Source organism: Equus caballus, chromosome 22 (assembly GCF_041296265.1).
Source record: "Equus caballus isolate H_3958 breed thoroughbred chromosome 22, TB-T2T, whole genome shotgun sequence".
NCBI classification, from domain to species: Eukaryota; Metazoa; Chordata; class Mammalia; order Perissodactyla; family Equidae; genus Equus; species Equus caballus.
The window spans coordinates 5369607-5392122 of record NC_091705.1 but is presented as its reverse complement, the minus strand read 5'-3'; the positions used below and the strand labels follow the sequence as shown (position 1 = coordinate 5392122).

Here is a 22516-nt window from a genome sequence, read left to right as displayed (position 1 = left end):
TGGGCAATGAAGCCGGCCTAGAAAAGAGAGCTTCTTGGATACAAGAAAAACCTAGCAAAGCAAGTGAGGCTTCCAGATAGGAAAATCTCAGTTTCCTTTTACTTCAATTGGACTATCTATTGTACCCTGAATCACATAATGTAACCACCTACTACAGGTAGGCTGATTGATTCCAGGATTTGAAAAACATTTTTGTTTGCCCCAAAGTCAGTTGAGAAGAGAAGAAATGCTTACTTTTATTCTCCAAGGAATAATGTGGAATTTCAAATTATTAGTAGTATTTAATCAGGCCAACAATGGGCTTGAATAGTTAGCTTATTTCAATTATTTCTCATAAATTCAACTAATGCACTAATGCAGCATAATTAATAAAATTATTACAAAGAAGGATTCATTACATAATTATGATCTGTAAGCATGACAAACAGATCTAATAAAAAACACTCAAGGAACCTATCAGTTATAATGGCAATATGCTCTGAGTCTAATATATTTAATCCCCCTAAAACAGCCTTCTGAAAAAACAACCATTGAAACATTAAATGATATAGCAAAACTTTCAGGGATTAGTAGATCAATGTATAATAATGGAAGAGAGAACCACATAGCTAGAGGTATAAAACGCTAAGCTTGAGATTCAGTCAAAACATCATGTACCTTGACATCTTTGGCTCCTGTAATGACTTCATTAACCTCTGGCACTGACTGCAGTAGAGGGATCTCCCGGTAGGCATTTGGAAAGCAGACAAGAGAACCAAGAATGGTGAGAGCTTCTGAACGAGGCGCCTGCACACAAAAAAAGTAAAACACATTTTTCTTTTTGAAAGTTAGAAACTTTAGATAAGTGACAACATGTTTTACTTTTTCACGATTTTGAGAGAGAATCTTTATAACTATCTTATCCTAGCTAAGAAATATCAGACTATGCCTGGTTATTTTCCACTAGGTGAATATTTAAGCGAGAGGTTTTCCTAAACGAAAAAAGCAAATTTCCAAGGAATGGAAAAGATCACTATACTTGGATATAAACAAGCATTGTGAAAACTGGTCTGCAGATTCATTTAGAGTCAGAAAAGCAAATAATTCAGTCATGAGTGTTTTACCTTTTTTTTTAGTCAATCTTCTTGACAAAACAGGGTAAGTGATATCAACTTAATATTGTTTTTACTGTGAAGAGAGTTAATGAAAATTTATAAGGAAGAGGGGTTGGGGCTAACTATCAGAAAGTAGAGAAGAAGAGAAAACACCAGCTACCATATGTTCTGTTTCACCAAGAACTACTTTGCAAAATAACATAGCATTTGACATCTACTGAGATACAAAATCACTTGTTTGTCCATTGCTGGAATTAGGTATATATTAAAGGAGGCACTTCACTAGATTTCAATTCAGCCACCACTTACTAGCATCTATGATTACCCAAGAATGGGGGCGGGCACCAGGACTACAAAGGTATGTGTATCCACCCACTCGCCTGTCCATCCATCCCTCTATCTACTGTACCTAATAATTACAACAATGGCAGCTAACACTTAAGGACTTCTCACTCTGTGCTAGGCATTGTTCCAAGTGCTATACAAGCATTTTCTCACAGAATGCCCTCAACAAGCCAATGAAGTGGATACTATTATTATTTCCATTTTACAGGTAAGAAAACTAAGGCTCAGAGAAATTAAGTAGCTTTTCAAGTGACAGACCCTGATTTGAACTGAGGCCATCTAACTCCAGAGTCCACACTGGGCCTGTACTGTTAAGCACTTGGGGTATGAAATGACAGAGAGCTTCCCTCCCTCAGAGAGATGACAGCTGGTGTGTGGGGTTGGGGAGAAGAGGCAAATAGTTATGTACAATTCAATGGAACATGTGCTATGAGAGCCACATACTGAGGATATGACGAGATCCCAGTAGATTCATTTTTTACCTCGCTTAGTCTCACCAGAACCACATAAATAAAAGGCAATATAAAACACAGAGAGAGATATTCTATGGGAACCCAAGCGAGGCAATGATTTGTTGTGTTCAGATGGTTTGTAAACACTAAAACAGACTATTATGAAGAGTCATCTGGCAGAGTAGGAGTCAGCTAGGCAGGTGGAGAGCTAGGGAGTAAGTTGAGGAGGCAAGAGGCATGATGAAGACAGTGGGAATAGAAAAGACAAAGGCACCCAGGGCACCTGTGGAGCTGTAAAAGGTACCACGTACACAGAGCCCAGAGAACATGTGAGTGTGCATACAGGAACTGGGAAAGCTGTAGTAGGAGGAGTCTGAGAAAGGGGCCACCTTGGAAAGACCCACAGGCCACATGGCACAGTCCTCATCTCATTCTGCCTGAGGAGTGATGCTGTCAGACTCCTAACCCCAGCAGCGGTGTGGTGCAAATGGATGCTCTCAGGGAGAGAAGAGTATCAGGCAGTCACTGATGTATAGTCTAGGCAAGAGTGATGACAGCTCCAAATGGGGCAATGGCATCAGGGATGAAGTCACTATATTTTTAATGCTTTACTTAGTTTTTTAAATATAAAGATTTGAAACTACTACAGCAAAATGTTAGGATTTGCCAAAGTCAGTTAGTGAGTAAAGAATTTCTTGTTACATGACTTCCACAATGCAAAACCCAGTGGTCACCATCCAGGCCTTATCTCACTTGACCCCTTGGTGGCACTGGATGCAGCTGATGGCTCTCTTGTACCTGGGAACACGTTAATCTTTTGGCCTCTGGGACACCTTTCTTGGTTCTCAAGGAGATCTGATGGTCTCTGTGCTGGAACTTCTCATTTCCCTCAGGATCTAAACTCTGGGATGCTGGGCATAGTTCTTTGCCCTCTTCTCTCTTAAATCTATACTCACTCCCAAGGGATATCCAGATCCATGGATTTAAAAGCCTCCTACAGGCTGCAGACTCGCCGGCATCTCTCTCTAGCCCAGACTTCCTTCCTGAAGTCCGTATTTGTAGATCCAGCTGCTTGTTTGACGTCTCCACTACGGGGTCAAGTAGGCATCTCATACTGACAGCTCCACCTTACCACGGAGCTCTGTAATTCTGTGTAACACTACTTCACCTCCATCATTCTGTCCTCTCATCTGCTGCCTTTACTTTTATTTTTAAGAAAAACTTTAAACATAAAAGTAGAAAGAAGGTTATATCCATATACAGTATGCAACACCTAGATTCACGATTTTACCACTCTTGCCTCATCTATCTCCTTTTCACTTTTTCATTCCAACATTAAATATTCACTTAAAAGTTTCCACTTTCAATATTTTAAAGCAAATTCAAGGCACTGTGTCATTCCACCTCGTGTTCTCAGCATCCCTGCTTTGGGTTTTTTCTTTGCATTTGTCACTTCCTGATACATTAAATATTCATTTAATGTTTGTGTTCCCTGTGAGACGAAGGGGTTAGACAGTCTTTATCACTTCTCTACCCCATTGGATGCTCAATAAACACTGCCCTGAGATAAGGGGTGGCTGCTGCTGTCCTTATTTACTGAGTGAATCCTGATCACCTTTCTCTGCTTCAACATCACTTCCTCCAGGAAGACTTTTCTAACGTGTGTCTTCCCTTCCACCTCTCACCAAGCAGAATTAACTACTCCTATTTTGGTGCTCCTCTGGGTTCTGGATGTGATTCTATTGTGGCCGCTAGAAACTTATGTGCAAACAGTAACACTAGTTTACATGTCTGATTCCTTGAGGGCACGGATCCGGCACATAGTAGGTCCATGGTAAATGTTTCTACAACACACCTTGCTTTGTCAGTCCTCACTAACTGCTGTCCTTCACCCACTAGACAGTCTTGGTTTAGACTTCGCTGGGGTTCGTCTCCCTGAGTGGACTTGAACTACGATGTAGCCTGTGACTTGGCTTGCACTGTGGACTTTTAGATTGAATGTGAGACTATATAATAACTGGATGCAAACATTAGCTCTTAAATAAAATAAAGAGTTGTTACACAGCTTTATTCAAAGAATGGAGTAAATCTAGATAATATTTTTGCCTAAGCACTGAGCCTATTGTGAGCCCCAATTAACAGACAGGAAAATGAGGCCTGCATGCTTAAGTATATTGCCCAAGGATATATAATCGTCCAAGGATAGTACAAAGCAACGATGGGATTCAACCCAGGTCTGACTCTATGGAGCTACAGGGTCAGGAACAGGAAGGGAATTATCTGTAATACTCTATCTTATGTGAACACCACAATTTACCTGTTCTATTATTGACGGACATTTGGAGTGGTTCCAGTTTTTGGCTACTACAATGTCTCCTGAGCACAAGCTCCTACCCATCTTTTGGTTACTTGTGCCTGCATTTCTCTTTCCCTCGTTGCCTCAGCAGGGCAGATCTATATAGAAGGGGCACTCCAAACTTGTGATTAACTTGCGTTAACCAAAAATTTTGACTGAGCAGATATGCCCTACCGAAACACCTCTCACCAGTTCTCCTATAATTTTAAACCTCAAGTTTACAGTAAAAGAGTAACTCAAAGTAATTCAAAGAGTCACTGTTCCCTTATGTAACTCTGACATTCACATTTTAATATTTTTTCTCTCCCTTTTTAAAAAACGTTTCGGAAGGCTCCTTTAATAGCTCATCTAGCCAAAAGATAAATTTTCATAGAGGATGACCACCACACATGATATTATCTCTAGAAAAGGTGCCAACATTTTCACAGGAAACTCTCATAGCGAGTAAAGAAAATTTCAGTAAAGAAGTATGACTTTCCTTCCTGCATCCTGTAAGTTTTCTCAATGTTGTTTTGAATGGTTAAAAATAAATTTGAAAGTTCGTTGGTAATGATTATCCTAAAATATTTTTCAGAAATAATGAAATATGAAAGTTGTCATATCCTCTACCAAAAAAACAGCTGAACAAATTCAACATATTTCTTCTACTTTCCTTTTCTTCTCTCATGCTTCCCTTTTGCTCCTCTTTTCCTTTCCCTTTGTTTTTTAATTTATCCTTACAAGGAAAAATGAGTGCTTGAAAATACCAGCATGAAATACCAGCTATACAAAATATTAAAAAACAATTTAATTTAAAATTCAGGGTTAGAGTTTGAATATACCCGGCACCAAAGAAATAAGCAGAACTAAAACGTAACAATGTGTCAAACAAAATTTAGGTAGCTAGATACTCATATTGATTTCAATACAAGGCCCTGGCAAATGGTAAAGCTAATTTTATTTATACCATTTGAAGAGGAAAAAGATGAGCCTGAGCAAATAATGGCTGTACAGAACACAAACAGGAAAGGCCCTTTAAATTTAAAAGTATAAGAGTATTCTCAGAAGGCATTAGGACATTGCCCTAATAGTGGAGGTAAATGCAGAGATTACAAATAAATGTTTTTTGTAGCCCTAACACTCTATTTGCTTCTAATTTTTAGAATAAGAATTCTGCCAGTTTTATTGCACATTATTAAGAAAATATATTTTCATTTTCTTGTTAAAATTTTAGTGTTCTAACATTTTAAGAAGTATTTTCCATTAGACTTACAATAACCAAGACTTAATAATAAAAAGAAAACCTCATTGATAATGTACACTTAAAATTCTCTCTTTACTACAGGCATCTATGCCACCATTTACTGGAAAATGCTAATAAGATTCTAAGAGACAAGTCCTGCTTCTGACTGTGTAAATGTGCTGAAATATTAGTGAGGATATGATTTCTCACACTCTGGCCTTTTGATGAAACGCCTTTCCAATACGAGTGTGTCATCTTATCCTACAATTTCACACATCAGCTGCCAGGGCATCTACCCGAGAGCCCAGTTTCACATTGCACTAATGAGTCAACACCTGTTAAGAGTGGAGAAATCTGAACCTTGTTAGTGCCTGTGAAGCCTCCTGGGAGTTTGGATGTTGAGCATTGTCATACTCACCGCCAGCATGTCTGTACTGAGGACCCTGGCAGCGGCCGTGATGAAGTCCCCCACCAGCATTGAGAAGCCAGGCAAACCCAGGGAGAAAAAGCGGGGTGGACAGTGCCTTACAATGGTATTTAAGATATCCTAAAAGGGAAGATAAGAAAACACAAGTGTAATTTTCAGGACCAAAATTCCAAAGTAGTCAGTTTGCCTATACATATGACTACTGTACGATAGTCTAAGAGAACACAGAGGACAGAAAGTTTTCAGTGAAAGGGGTACTAATGTACCCATTTTACAGGGTAGATAACGGCGACACTAAACTATAAGACAACTTGTCCAAAATCCAAATCATGGCACTGGGACTAGACACTTCTTCCATCTTCCACCTAAAGGTGAGCCTCTTGGACAAGCTACAAGAATTGAGGTAGATATATAAATAAAACCTCTAAACATCTATAACTTTCAATTTTCAAAAGTTAAAGCATACCGTTACATTAAAAAAACTTAAAGTAGACAAACAGATGAGGACTTTCACTTTTTGGGTGATTCCCTGTATTAAACAACGGGAATGTATGGAGTGCCACGGTAAGGTGACTGCTCATACTCTAAGGTCAGGCAGTTGGTGTGGCTCTGAGTGTGATCATGAGGTGCAAGTATAAAGTGTAGCCGTCACCGTTTGCACAAGGTACAGCATGAAGATCATCAACTGCTCAGACACCTGGTGTTCCTGTGTCTGTAATGGCTTCTTACTGGTGAGTGGCTGGCTGGCCCCTGCCCACCGGCTTTGTTCTGAGGCAGTAAACTCATTCCAGCTTGTGGCAGACCAGAGCTCCACTACTGGACAGTGTTCATGGCCAGGCCACATCTCTGAAGCCATCTGTTTTAGTGTGTGTGCAAGGGGGATTATTAAGAAAACCACAAATTTCTTTTATGCAGTTCTAGGCCACGCACATTAATCAAACATACTGAGGTACGTTAGTATGTGACTTGTGGTTACACAACATATAGTTAGTCTCAAAATATGAGGAAGAAGCAAAATGCAAAAAGAAATCTGGTTTCTTTTCTCAGATTTCAGTGTGGCTATTTGGAAAATCCTTTAAAATAATCCCAATTTAATTTCATTAAATTAGAGCAAAGTAGTAGCAACACGCTGAATTCTAACGTGTTAAGATCATAATAAAAGTAACCTCACTTAACAACTTTTAATCCTAAAAGAAAAATTTTGTGTGTTCACAAAACATTTTTTTCTAAGTAAAGACTTATTTTTTTCCTCATTTAGTTTCCACAAGTCGTATTGTTTATAACCTTAAAATGACTGTACAATGCTTACTCTGCTAGAGCTCATACATGGTAAATAGTTTAGCAAGTACTAATTTGAAGTTAGAATTTCAGCAGATTTTTTCCTATAGCAAAAATAAATGACACATAAATAGACAGACAGATAAAAGGAAGGAAGGAAAAAAGTAAAGAAAACCCTAACCATGCTTCTTCCAAGTTAATGTTTAAACCTGCTTTAATCACATCCTTTGATACACTTTAGGGTCCATATCAGCCAAGGCAAACACTCTGAGGGGGTGAGCAGATGGATGCTGCAGTTTAGAAAGTGTGTGGTAAACTCATGCTCCAAGAGTGGAACAAAAGATCCACCTTTTTCATAATTAAGCCTCTGATTAATGCCCTGGGCTCCTCACCACACACCTGTAATTACTCACAGAGGTACGCATTGTGCTGGGCCTTGTCTCGGAATATCAGGCACCAAGCTATCCGGCAGCAGATGGAAGTGCATTTCTGTTGACATATGCTGCAATGAAAGGATTTGGGCAAACCTGGCTAGCAAGGTAGCAGAATGCCATGCATTTGAAGATTAATAACGCAAACAACCATGATGTTAACTTGGTTATGTTTGTGTTAATTCCATCTGTTGAGATGAGGAACTAAGCCTTGAACTCTGTAGATTTTTAAAATCTTTAGCACATACGTAAATCAAATAAGCCATTTTCACCACTGGAATTTAGAGTTTTAATTTAAAAATGTTTTCCTGTGATAAGTTTATAGAATTATACACTAAATACTTTAAGAAGCTAAAGCTGGAATTTGTAAACAAAATTCATTTTGCTTCCTAAGATTCATATGTGTGTAAAGGCAACGATCTGTAAATGGAGCATTCACAAAAAATTACTAAGTTGCCACTGATGCTAAAGATAGCAGAAATGCGTGTAGTTGTAGCCGAGATAAAGTCACACAGCTCCCCACCCCCTGGATCTCAGCCAGTCACTTCAACGGAACCTGTTTCTATGGGTAAGAAGATTGGAAAGAGAGGGCAAAATAACAGATGGCTAGCCTACCCTACCCTGCCACCCACGTAAGACAGAGCCCCGAGGATAACGGGGCCTGTTCCGTTGTCGCCAGTTAAAGACAGCACTGGGGTAGGGTTAATGTGGGGGTTAAAGAGGGAAATATATGCCCAGTCAGCCAAATTATGGCCATATGCCTGCTTATTTTGCTCATCCACACTGAAAAGGAACAACCCAAAGATTATATCTTTCTGATAACATTTTAAAATTAGGAATAACTGCATGGTGCTCCAAAGAGAGCAGTTGCATATTCCCAATAGAAGGACATCTACAAAGTCCTCCACGCTTTTCTAGTAGAATCCTTCTTCCACTTTCTCCTCGATACATTAAGATCACAGCTATAACTGGAATCTCTGGAAAAATAAAAATCTTGAGACTCTGAAATTTTCTTCACAGTCCCAGGATTTTCTATATAGACAGGCCAAGATGGTGCTTCTAAAACATCAATTATTCATGTACAACTCTCATACTTTTTGTCATATCCACATCCAAAGTGAACATTATTTGGTCTTCGAAGCAACTCACTTTTTTGAACTTAAATAAGATTATTCTGGAAAACACGTAACCTGTGTCATAAATAGAAAACCCTTAAATCAATACAATAATGGTAAACCAAGCCTACTGAATTTTTGCTAAATATCACTGTCTGATGGAGGCTCTCCTTGTAAAACAGCAGTTTGCATCCTCAGGATGGTGTGACAGAAGTTCTATACCTGCTCCAGCCCACCTGCTGAGGGTCACGAGGACTGGCAGAGATGAGAAAGGGTCATCGTTCCCACCGTGTGATTAGATGCCATTCAGTGCTGCCTCCATTGTGACCACCAGGAAACATCCCTATACTCAAACTCTGGTGTGGTGAATAGAACTCTAAAACTGGGACCACAAGGCCTGGTTCCAAGGCCTAGAGTGTGTGATTGCGGCAGAACACGTCATGCCTAGAGCTCCACATTCCTCCTCCATAAACTGGGGTAATTCCCTCTTACAAAGTTGTATCTAGCGGATAGTAGATGTGAACACTTGCCTTAGTAAACTTAAAAGAGCCATAGGGAAATAATCAGAGTGACAAGTAAAAAAATTTTTTTCAAAAAAGGGAGGATTCTGAAGAATTTTACTTTCTAGAATTTATTTTGTAGGTATACTTAGAATTCAGTGAACTATTATTTTGCTGCTCTACAGAAACAGCATTTTAAGACATTTCAAAGGTGGCACAATAAGCCTCTCATATTACATTACCCTAGAAGTTAAAAAACTCTAGAAATTAATGCTCTCAAATAACATCCTTAGCAAAGAATTACAGAGATTAGTCAAAGTGCGTATAATTTATAAGGTAAATAATGAAATAAAAACAGGAAAATGATCTTTTTGCATTTTCTAGGTCTCATTCCTCTAAAGAGTTCTAGAATTTACCCCAAATAAGTGAGTGTGGTAGCAAAAATTACTTTCTTTTCCACACTCTAAACAGTCTAAAAACAATAAGCTAAACAATAAGCTCAACGAAAAACGGGCTCTAAAATAATAATTAAGTTTATTCTTGAAAACTGACCAGCATGAAGCACAGACAAAATTCTTTCACAGGCTTTTGTTCAAAGGAAATAAAATTCATTCTGCAAAATGTTGTAATATAGTGAACAGACCACCAAACTAGTATTTTTCCTCTTTATTTTGGTTAAAAGTCCACACACATGCTACACATTGAGTGTGAAAACTAGATTGTGAGATGATAATTGCAAATTTGCAGCTTATCAGAAGATTCAGGTTTATGAGAAAGTAACTAGTGGGAACATCTGTCTCTTCTCACTGATCTTACAAAAATCAGGTAATTCAAACAGAGGCGTGTTGTCTCCTCTCCTCCAAAGCACAGTTCTATAAACATGAACCGCATTCAGGCTGGTAAATGAATCGCTTTAATTGAATGCTATGTACACAGCAACTGGAAAAACCATAAGTGATAAGAAAAACATATGGTGATGGCAATAGAAATTGGTTTATTCATTTTGCATAGTGTTGTTTCTTTAGTTCTCTTATAATTGACCTTTAGAACGATAAATGTGTAAAATAATTTTGTTTATTATGGCTCCAAACCTTCCAACAATTACACAAAATGAAAATTTAAAAGGAAGGATTCATTCTGGAAGCATTTCCATTGTTTACATAATTGCACAGCTATAATTTAGAGCTCGTGTTGTTATGGAAAATAAAAAAAGGGCCATTACAGGCCATTTCAATTCAAAATATTGCACAGTGGTGTCAAAAATGGGGGAAAATGCTCACTCTAAAGCTGTTTAAAATGGATTAACCCTGTAAACAAAAACATTTTAATATACTATTCTTTGAAATACAAATGTTCAAGAAGTAGCCATCCTCCAAACGGAATTAGAAATGTTGCAACTGTACTTTCACACCAATTACGTATATATTATTCACTTAATATTTGCTCACGGCCCAGCAGATGATGGTTGTAACACAATAGCCGGCCATCTGTCTCCTGCCTTTCCTTAGCGGACTCACGCCTGCTCCTCAGGAGCAAACAGATCCGGTTATTCCACCTAAAGTCATTCAGACCTTCCAGGAGGCCAAATAGAATTGTTAAGAAACAAAACCTGTCTATGCAAAATCATTGAACTCCTCTTTTTACTTTAAGAAAACTAAAACACTACACCATTAATGACTCCATCACTATTTTTCAAAGAAGATACCTGTCTTTTATCAGAAAATCCTGTAAGATACTCTTTTATTTGGTAAAATGGGGAGCATTCAGATCTGGCTGTCCCATTAAGCTAGTTAATAAAAAGGTACAACTCATTCCACACTCAAGTGGAATTACTGATTATCAAAAAACTTGAATGCAACGGGACACCTTTAACACCAAAACGGGATATAATTTAAGCTTTCTTTAACAATTAAAAAGACAGCCACAATCCTGTACTACCTTGATTGAGGGCAGATTTGTATCAATTATCACCTTATTGACAAAGTGCAGAAATGCTGAGTGACAAAAAAGTTTCAGTTACCAGAAGAACAGATCTGAAGAGCCCTCAAAGTCCCAAGGCCTGGTCCTCTCGTTTCCGCTAGTGGGTCTTTGCTCCTTTATCCCGGTGCACAAAGACATCCTTTACATACCACAAGCTGCTACCTGGCCTCTTCATGCTCTACATTGGTTCAGGTAGGATGTTTGTTGATAAAAATAAAGGCTTTATGATTATGGCCTTTAAGAGAAAGCACAGCAGATCATGTCACCAGCACTGCACTTCCAGAAAGTCACTGGAAATAAAAACATTGCAGGACAAAGCTAAAAATTACTGTCAAGATCTGAGCCAAGGAATATGTGGTATTTGCTATACACTGTCTGTTAAAATGGCCAAGTATGGTATAATCTGTTTGGAGAAAAAGGTGAGATTTTTCTAAGTGCTGGACAAATGTGACTTCTGTGGCTGTAACTATGTTACCAAGACCAGGAGAAATATGACAAGACAGAGTAACTGGGTTCTGTGGCTTGAAAAATAAAACCACCTAGTACTTCTCACTGCAAAAAATGCCATCGAGAAGACACTGAGTTTCCTTGACAGCAGTGTGCAAAGGAGAAAGGGAGTGAGAAACGTAAAACAAACTTCTAATGGTCACAGGAGCTGCTTCGACTATCCGCAGGATCAGGATTCAAGAGTGACAGAACAAGGGGGCAGATGGCAGCAAAGTCGCTCCAATCTTCAAGCCCTAAAGAAGAGTGATGAATATTTCTTACGATTGCTTTACAATTAATCCCTCATCTGTGAGGAAAAACTCTGCTGGCCTTTAAACTGATGAAGACTGTCTGACTGCTTCAGGAAAAGTAGAGATGGATTGATTGATTTTAAGAAACACTAAATGAATTTTACTTTGTGCTAGAGTTGATATGTCACCAGGTTGTCTTAACTGTTTCTTTTTCTTTTTGTTATTTGTAACAGTTTTACTGAGATATAATTTACACATAATAAAATTCACCCTTTAAAGTGTACAACTCAGTAGCTTTTAGTATATTCACAGAATTGTGCACTAGCACCATAATCTGAGAACATTTTCATTACCCCTCAATGGAATTCTCTGCCAGTTAGCAGTCATTCTCCATTCCCCTTCCCCAGGCAACCACTAATCTACTTTCTGTCTCTATGAATATACATATATTGGGCATTTCAGAATATGGAGTCATACAATATGTGGAGTTTTTTTAATCTGGCTTCTTTCACTTAGCATGTTTTCAAGGTTCACCCCTGTTGCAGCATGTAGCAATGCAGCATGTAGCAATACGTTATTCCTTTTTATGACCAAATAATATTCCTTTGTATTGATATACCACATTTTTATTTATCCTTTCATCATTTGATGGACATTTAGGTTGTTTCTACCTTTTGGCAACTGTAAATGCTATCACTACGGAAATCTGTGTACAAGTTTTCATTTGAATACCCGTTGACAATTCTTTTGGGTATATACCTAGGAGTGGAATTGCTGGTTCATAAGGTAATTCTATGTTTAACTTTTGAGGAAGGGCAAAACTGCTTTCCAGAGTGGCCTTACCATTTTAGATTCTCACCAGTAACATACGAAGGTTCCAATGTCTCTTTCTTCTTCAACGTTTTCTGTTTTTTTAAAAGTATTATTACAGTCATCCTACTGAGTATGAAGTGGTATTTCACTGTGGCTTTGATTTGTAGTTCCCTGGTGACTAAGGACGCTGAGCATCTTTTCATGTGTTTATTGGCCATTATTATATCTTATTTGGAGAAATGTCTAAGTCCTTCACCCATTTTTAAATTGGGCTGTTTGTCTTTTTGTTTTTAAGTTGTGAAACTTCTCTATATATTCTGGGCACGGACTTTATCAGATATATGATTTGCAAATATTTTCTACTATCTTGTGGGTTGTCTTTTCATACACTTGATAGTGTCCTTTGATGCATAAAAGATTTTAATTTTAATTAAGTAAAATTTGTCCATTTTTTTATTTTGTTGCTTGTGCTTTGGTGTCATTTTTAAGAATCCACTGCAAAATCCAAGGTCACAACAATTTACTCCTATAAGTTTTATTATTTTAGCTCGGACATTTAGGTCTATGATCCATTTTGACTCAATTCTTGTATACAGTGTGAGGTAGGAATCCAACTTCATCCTTTTGCATGTGGATATCCAGTTGTCCCAGCACCACTTGTTGCAGAGACTACTTCTTCCCCACTGAATTATCCCAGCACCCTTGTTGAAAATCAGTTAACCACAGACGTATGGGTTTATTTCTGGACTCCCAATTCTATCCCATTAATCTCTATGTCAAGTCTTTTACCAGTACCATGCTGTTTTGATTACTGTACCTTTGTAGTAAGTTTTGAAATAGGAAACTGGAAGTCCTCTGACTTTGCTCTTCTTTTTCAAGATTGTTTTGGCTACTTGAGGTCCCTTGCAATTGGCATGTGAACTTTAGGATCAGCTTTTCCATTTCTGTGAAAAAGACAACTGGAATTTTCATAGGGATTGTGTTGAATTTGTGGATCAGCTTGGGGAGTATTGCCATCTTAACAGTACTAAGTATTCCAATCGATGGAATATGGGATATTTTCTTATTTAAGTCTTCTTTAATTTCTTATAGAAATGTTTTGTGGTTTTCAGTGTACACATCTTATACTTCCTTGGTTATATTTATTCCTAAATATTTTGCTCTTTCTGATGCTACTGTAAATGGAACTGTTTTCCCAATTTCATTTTCAAATTGTACATTGTGGCATATGAAAATGCAGTTGATTTTTGTATATAGACCTTGTATCCTGCAACTTTGCTGAATTCATTTATTTGTTCTAATAGGGTTTTTTGTGTGTGGTGTGTGTTCCTTAGCGTTTTCTCTATACAATACTATGTCATCTGTGAATATAGATAGCTTTCCTTTTTTCATTCCAGTCTGGATGCATTTTCTGTCATTTTCTTACCTAACTGCCCTGGCTAGAATCTCCAGTACACCAGTGATTAGAAGCAGTGAGAACGGACATCCACATCTTGTTCCTGATCTTCAGGAGAATGTGGAAGTTTAAAATGGAAATGCCTGTTGTTTCTTTGGTGGTAAGAAAGCCAGAGCCTATGATGTGGCATCCAAACCCAGAGCAACATTTTCTCAAAATATTTTTGGAGATCAGCGAATTAGTGCTTTCTATTGAGGATGCTCAGGGTACTATGAGAAAGAACTTACCCTCCATCACATGAACTGGCTCATCCCCTCAGCCCGAAGTCCACAGCAATGTAAACAAAACATAAAGTCCCTTTACTCAGACCAATACAACACGCTGCTTGCAGCCCACAGATCACAAGGGGCTGCTTTCATGTATGCTTCCTATAATACGTATTTCACAGCTCACTTGGGAGACTGACAGGGAGATGGCAAAGCTATCAGGAAGTTCTGCCACATTTATGATTTCATAAGACAAGGGAAACTGTTGGAGGGTCCTAGAGAGAAGTGACTTAACCAGCTGCACCAATCAGTGAAGACACCACAGCCTATATAAGGACTGTCTTAGTCGTGACCCTGATAAGCCTCAAATCCACAACATTACAGTTTGTACAGCAGGCTGGCTTAATGAGGTTGATGCAGATGCTCTAGAGCAGTTATTAACCACTCGCAATGAGATCTGGCAAATGAGGGCTTCAACTAGTTACTACTGGTAAGTGATGACAGTGGGAGTGTTGAGGCTGCATCAGACTCAGGGGTGTGTAAAGTGCTTGCAGAGCACTCTGAAAGAGGACCAAACCTGATGGCCAAAGCTGAGAGACACAAGACTACACAGAAAGGCATTTGTACATCCTAAGAATTTACAAGGGGCTGGGGCGCGGGGTAGATAGGGTAGGATAGGAGGATACTAAAATCTGTTTTTCCTGAGGCAACCAGCTGCCGGTTTCAGAAGAGCTAAACTGAATCAAGTCTTTCCACTCTCTCCTCCACCCGACCCCTCTACTGCTTTTACACTGTTCTGGAGCAGAAGCAAAAGCAGAAAGTCACTGCCATCACAGATAACAGAATGGTTATAAATGCGCTTACAGTGCATAATCAATCATGCAAGCAATATCACTAAGATAGGAATTACTGCAATGAGTAAAATATGCACACATATAATTAACATAGGTACTAAAGAGACAGGCAGCCATACCGTCCCCAGGATTATTGTTCGTCCTGTCTCAGGAATGCATCAGTTAGAAATACATTCTTCTTAGAATATTGAAAAGAAATTCTTGGATAAAACCATAGGTTTAACATACTCAGGTGCTGCCCAACACAGTGGCTGCAAGGCGCAGTGAATGTTTAATCAACATCAGTGATGCAAAACAGAATAATCATCTCACTCTCACTCGTGCTGGAACTCAGATCAGGATCCGACTGCACACTTGTGTTACCTTAGAATGAAGTATAGAAACTTAGAAGGAAAAACACACCTCTAATGAATGTGGGTAACGAGGGTATTTAATTTGGTTCTTTGGAACTATGAAAACTTAGAGAAGATCTAAGAGATCATCATTCAATATTTTCATTTTATAGACACAAAGTAGGAGATTAATCAAGGCCAGAAATTGCCATAAGGTTTGGACAGAAACCCAGATGTGCTCCTCTTCTTATAGAAAGAGAAACGTTAACTCAGGGTCAATGGAGCACCATTTGACATTTGTGAATAACGGCCTCATATATAGAGCAAAGCACCATCCTGAGGATGTTACTTATCTCTGAAGTGTAAATTACTCTTTCATCTCATTCACTTTGCCTAATGTTCACTTAAAAATGCAAATAATACTTTTTAAAGCTACACTTTCAAGTGAAGTCAATAAATGACTGCCATGGCTTAAGAACGAGCTTCCAAAATAACATATAACTCTTACTCTCACAGAAATATTATTACATGCAGGAACTAGGTCATAAATGCTATCTTCAAAAAAATCCCTGAGCCTCCCACCAAAGTATTCTTCTTAGGAAACTGCTGCACAGAACGTCTGTGTTTGTGTCTGTGTCTGTGTGTTTGTGCAGGCACAGCTGTGGGAGGGTGGTAGTTTGAAGGCTTCTATGGGAAAACACCAAGACATTTCCCAGGATTCCAACAAGAAATCAGGACTTTTATTTTTCCCTCAAAATGAACACCAGAGAACACATACCATTTGTGGCTTCTATGGTCCCTTACTGGTAGCCTCAGCTCTGCTAAGACTGAGGGCTTCTGACGCTGTTAAAGACTAGCATCCGATGCAATTAAAACCGTTTCCTGGGAGATCTCATCAAGATTGCAGCATAAGCAGACTCTGAACTCACCTCCTCCCACAAACACAAACAGGTTACAACTATTTTTGGAAAAATTACCCTGGAAAGAAAACTGAAAACTGGATAAAAAGAACCCCCACAACAAGGGACGGTCCTGACTGAGGCAGAAGAGGCAAAAATTCCTTCTGGAGAGAAAAAAAGCCACCTTCTCCAGCTGTGAAGCTTCACAGCCAGCCAAGTGGGAGCCACCCTAAGGTACACAGCCCTCCCTAGAGGAGTGAGGTTCTGAGCTGGGGTCCCGTTACCGCTATAAGCATCCTTCAGAGTCAGCACAACTGAGATGAGGGTCCTACTACCCGGCTTTGCCAGCTATTAACTGCAGCGGGGACACCCCTAGAAAAGCTATCAGACAAAAGCCAAAAAAACCTGGGTCTTAAAGGGCCCATGGACAAACTCACCTGTCTCAGAGAGCAACCTAAAATCATCAGACAGAAAGCTGACAGTCCTTTGGTAAAGAGACTCACCTGGTAGGCACTGGGTGCATATCAGTGAGCAGTGAGACCTCTCTGGAGACTGAGACATTGGTGGTGGCCATTGTTGTCACCTAATACAGCCATGCTGCCATAAACCCTGGCAGACGGCATTGAAGTTGTTCCCCTGGCCTGTTAGCCCAGGGGTCTGCCACTCCCACTAGAGTCCAGATTTAATCCAGTTCAGCCAGAACAGGCAGCCCACCCTAGGGACTGGCCCCACCCAACAGCAAGCACTCAGGCTACTTGTCGTCCTGCATGCACTGGGTGCCCTGATCTTCTACAGGCAGGCAAATGTGTCTACCTCTGAGGGGCATGGCCTGTGTGAGGACCAGGTGAACTGTGGGGGGCATTGGTGGAGAGGTGGGGGTCCCTGCAATGGGGTACACTCCAGGAGGTTGGGAAGTGTGCACAGACCAGGACTGCATTAATGTTGTGTGTGGCCCTGTGGGGGGTGGGGCAGAAGACCTGTGCTTCAAAAATAGCCATAAAAAGGATCAGACCCACCTTCCAAAGCCTGAAACAATTGGGTGTTCCCATGCCTAGGGCCAGCCCCACTTAGCTGTGCTCCTAAGAGAACTGACAACAGCCTTGCAGGCCTGAGGCCTACAGAAAATATAAGCCCCTGAGCATAGCAACCAGCTACATTGGATACCTACCCAATTAACAGGAAAACTGCAACAGGAGTGTGAGACTAGACCTTGCAGCCAATGGTGCTGAGGCTCCCCAAATCACATTTACAAATAGCTGGCCAGGGAGGGAAAGACTAGACTCCCTGGGTACCTGTAGTAAGAGCAACCCTGCCACAGTAGAAGGACACAAGTAGCCCAAACAGGGGTCACTTCTGGATCATCTGGACTGATGATAAGACGGAAGCACACTGCTGGGCCTCAAAAGGCATCTCTTACATAAGGCCACTTGTCCAAGATCAGGAGACATAGCTAACCCACCTAATACATAGATATAAGCACAGAGAAAGAGGCATAATGAGGAGACAGAGGAATACATTCAAGCAAGGGAACAGGACAAAACCCCAGAAAAAGAACTAAATGAAACAGAAATAAGAAATCTACATGACAAAGAGTTCAGACAAAAACTCACAAGGATGCTCACTGATATTGGGAGAAGACTGGATGAACACAGTGAGAATGTCAACAAAGAATTGGAAAATATAAAAAAGAACCAATCAGAAATGAAGAATACAATACTTGAAAGGAAAAATTCACTAGAGGGACCCAATAGCAGAGTAGATGATACAGAAGAACAGATCAGCGAGCTAGAGGAAATCACTCAAGCTGAACAGAAAAAAGAAAAAAGAATGAGAACAGTCTAAGGGAACTCTGGGACAATATCAAGCACACTAACATTCATTTTATAGGTGTCCAAGAAAGAGAAGAGAGAGACAAAGGGGCAGAAAACCTATGTGAAGAAATAATATCTTAAAACTTTCCTAACATAAGGAAGGAAACAGACATCCAAGTACAGGAAGCACAGAGAGCTCCAAACAAGATAAGCCCAAATAGGCCAACACCAAGACACATTATAATTAAAATGTCCAAAATTAAAGATAAAGAGAGAATCCTAAAACTGGCAAGAGAAAGGCAATAAGTGACACAAAGGAAAGCCCATAAGGCTATCAGCAGGCTTCTCAGCTGAAACCCAACAGGCTAGACGAGAATGGCATGACATATTTAAAGTGCTTAAAGGAAAAAACCTACAGCCAAGAATACTCTATCCAGCAAGGTTATCATTCAGAATGGAAGCAGAGACAAAGAGCTTCCCAGACAAGCAAAAATTAAAGGAGCTTATCACCAAGAAATCAGTTCTACAAGAAATGCTGAAGGGACTTCTTTAAGTGGGAAAGAGATGACCACAAATAGGGATAAGTAAATTATCAAAAAAAAAAAAAACACAACAGGCAATAAAATCACTGGCAAAGGTAGAAATATAGTGAAGGTAGCAGATCACCCACCTATGAAGATAATATGAAGGTTAAAACACAAAAGTACTAAAATTACCTATTTCAATGATAAGAGGGTAATAGATAGACACACAAAACAAGAGATTAGATATGATTTCAAAAACATAAAATGTGGGAGGAGGGGAGTGAAAAAGTAAAGATTTTAGAAAGAGGTCAAGCTAGAGAGACTATGAACTCAATATAGGTTGCTATATACGTAGAATATTATAGAGGAACCTCATGGTAATCACAAACCAGAAATCTATAATAAATAAACAAATAAGTAAGAGGAAAGAAATTAAACATATTATTAAAGAAAGCCATCAAATCACAAGGGAAGAGAGGAAGACAAAAAGAAAGGAACAGAGAAGAACTACTAAAACACCTAGAAAAAAAAGTAACAGAATAGCAATAAACACATATTTATCAATAGCTACTTTAAACGTCAATGGACTAAATGCTCCATTCAAAAGGCACAGAGTGGCCAGTTGGATAAAAAAAACAAGACCCACGTATATGCTGCATATAAGAGACACAATTCACACCTAAAGACATTCACAAACCGAAAGTGAAAGGATGGAAAAAGATACTCCATGCAAATGGCAAAGAAAAGAAAGCAGGGATAGCAATACTTATATCAGACAAAATAGACTTTAAAACAAAAACTGCAACAAGAGACAAAGACAGGGACTACATAATTATAAAGGGAACAATGCAACAAGAAAATATAACACTTGTAAATATCTATGCACCCAACATAGAAGCATATAAATATATGAAGCAATTATTAACAGACATAAAATGAGAAATAGACAGTAACACAATAATAATAGGAAACTTTAACACACCACTTACACCAATGGATAGATCATCCAAACAGAAGGTCAATAAGGAAACACTGGGTTTAAATGACACCTTAGACCAGATGGACTTAGTAGATATATATGGAACATTCCATCCAAAAACTGCAGAATACACCTTCTTTTCAAATGCACATGGAACAGTCTCCAGGAGTGATCACATATTAGGCCACAAAACAAGTCTCAATAAATTTAAGAAGATCGAAATAATACCATGCATGTTTTCCAACCACAAAAGTATGAAACTAGAAATCAACTACAGGAAGAAAATCAGAAAAGCCACAAAAATGTGAAGATTAAACAAAATGCTACTGAACAATGGTTGGGTCAATGAAGAAATCAAAGGAGAAACCAAAGAAGACTTGGAGACAAATGAAAATGAAAATGTGACATGCCAAAATCTATGGGATACAGCAAAGGTGGTTCTAAGAGGGAAGTTGATAGTAATTCAGGCCTACCTCAACAAAGAAGAAAAATCCCAAATAAATAATCTAACAGTGTATCTAAAGTAACTGGAAAAAGAAGAACAAACGAAGCCCAAAATCAGCAGAGGGAAGGAAATAATAAAAATCAGCAGAAATAAATGAAATAGAGACTAAAAATACAATAGAAACAATTAATGAAACCAAGAGCTGATCCTTTGAAAAGATAAACAAAATTGACAAACCCTTAGCTAGACTCACCAAGAAAAAAAGAGAAAAGCCTCAAATAAATAGCCAGAAATGAAAGAGGAGAAATTACAACAGACACTTTAGAAGTACAAAAGATTATAAGAGAATACTATGAAAAGCTGTACACCAACCAAATGGATGAATTCTTAGAATCACACAACCTTCCAAAACTGGACCAAGAAGAAACAGAAAATTTCAATAGACTAATAACAGTAAGGAGATCAAAACAGCAGTCAAAAATCTCCCCAAAAATAAAAGTCCAGGACCAGATGACTTCCTTGGTGAATTCTACAAAACATTCAAAGAAGATGTAATACCTATACTTCTCAAACTCTTCCAAAAAATCGAAGAGGAGGGGAGGCTTCCTAACACATTCTACGAAGCCAACATTATCCTGATACCAAAACCAGACAAGGACAACACAAAAAAAGAAAAGTACAGGCCAATATCAGCATGAACATTGATACAAAAATCCTCAACAAAATACTAGCAAATCAAATACAAGAATACATTAAAAAGATCATACATCATGATCAAGTGGGTTTTATTCCAGGAATGCACAGATGGCTCAACATCGAAAAATCTATCAACGTGATACACCACACTAACAAAATGAAGAATAAAAATCACATGATCATCTCAATAGATGCAGAGAAAGCATTTGACAAGATATAGCATCTATTTATGATAAAAACTCTAAATAAAATGGGTATAGAAGGAAAATACCTCAACATAATAACGACCATATATGACAAACCCACAGCAAATATCATTCTCAATGGAGAAAAGCTGAAAGCTATTCCTGTAAGAACAGGAACCAGACAAGGATGCCCTCTGTCACCACTCTTATTTAACAGAGTATTGGAAGTCCTAGCCAGAGCAATCAGGCAAGACAAAGAAGTAAAAGGGATCCACATTGGAAAAGAAGAAGTGAAACTGTCACTATTGGCAGGCAACATGATTTTATATATAGAAAACCCTAAAGAATCCAGTAAAAATCTTTTAGAAATAATAAATGAATACAGGCAAGCTGCAGGATACAAAATCAACATAGAAAAAATCGGTTGTGTTTCTATACACTAACCATGAAGTAGCAGAAAGAGAAATTAAGAATACAATCCCATTTACAATTGCAACAAAAGGAATAAAATACATAGGAATAAACTTAACCAAAGAAGTGAAAGATCTGTACACTGAAAACTATAAAACATTGTTGAAAGAGAGTGAAGAAGACACAAAGAAATAGAAAGATATCCCATGCTCTTGGATTGGAAGAATTAACATCGCTAAAATGTTCATACTTCCTAAAGCAATCTATAGATTCAATGCCATCCCTATCAAAGTTCCAAAAACATTTTTCACAGAAATAGAACAAGGAATCCTAAAATTTATATGGAACAACAAAAGACCCGGAATAGCCAAAGGATTCCTGAGGAAAAAGAACAAAGCTGGAGGTATCACACTCCCTGATTTCAAAATATACTACAAAGCTAGAGTAACCAAAACAGCACGGTACTGGCACAAAAACAGACACACAGATCAAGGGAACAGAATCGAGAGCCCAGAAATAAACCCACACATTTATGGACAGCTAATATTCGATAAGGGAGCCAAGAGCATACAATGGAGAAAGGAGAGTCTCTTCAATAAATGGTGTTGGGAAAACTGGACAGCCAGATGCAAAAGAATGAAAGTAGATAATTCCCTTACACCATGCAAAAAAATCAACTCAAAATGGATTAAAGACTTGAATGTAAGACCCAAAACCATGAAACTTATAGAAAAAAACATAGGCAGTGTACTCTTTGACATTGGTCTTAGCAGCATATTTTCAAGTACTATGTCTGACCGGGCAAGGGAAACAAAAGAAAAAATGAACAAATGGGACTACATCAAACTAAAAAGCTTCTGCACAGCAAAGGAAACCATCAACAAAACAAAAAGACAACCTAACAATTGGGAGCAGACATTTGCAAACCATATATCAGACAAGGTCTTAATATCCAAAATATACAAATA

General features: G+C 38.6%; 1 protein-coding gene across 14 annotated transcripts in view; it reads right to left on the bottom strand.

Annotated features, from left to right (window-relative positions):
* Window positions 1-22516, bottom strand: part of RALGAPA2 (Ral GTPase activating protein catalytic subunit alpha 2) — a 323293-nt gene that overhangs the window by 139776 nt on the left and 161001 nt on the right. For all 14 annotated transcript variants that reach the window (XM_070247008.1, XM_023626011.2, XM_023626010.2 and 11 more), the window contains 2 exons: window positions 5888-6016; window positions 658-786 (listed from right to left, as the gene is read on the bottom strand). In XM_070247008.1, the coding sequence (XP_070103109.1) occupies window positions 658-786; window positions 5888-6016 (258 nt within the window). The remainder of the gene's footprint in view (window positions 1-657; window positions 787-5887; window positions 6017-22516) is intronic.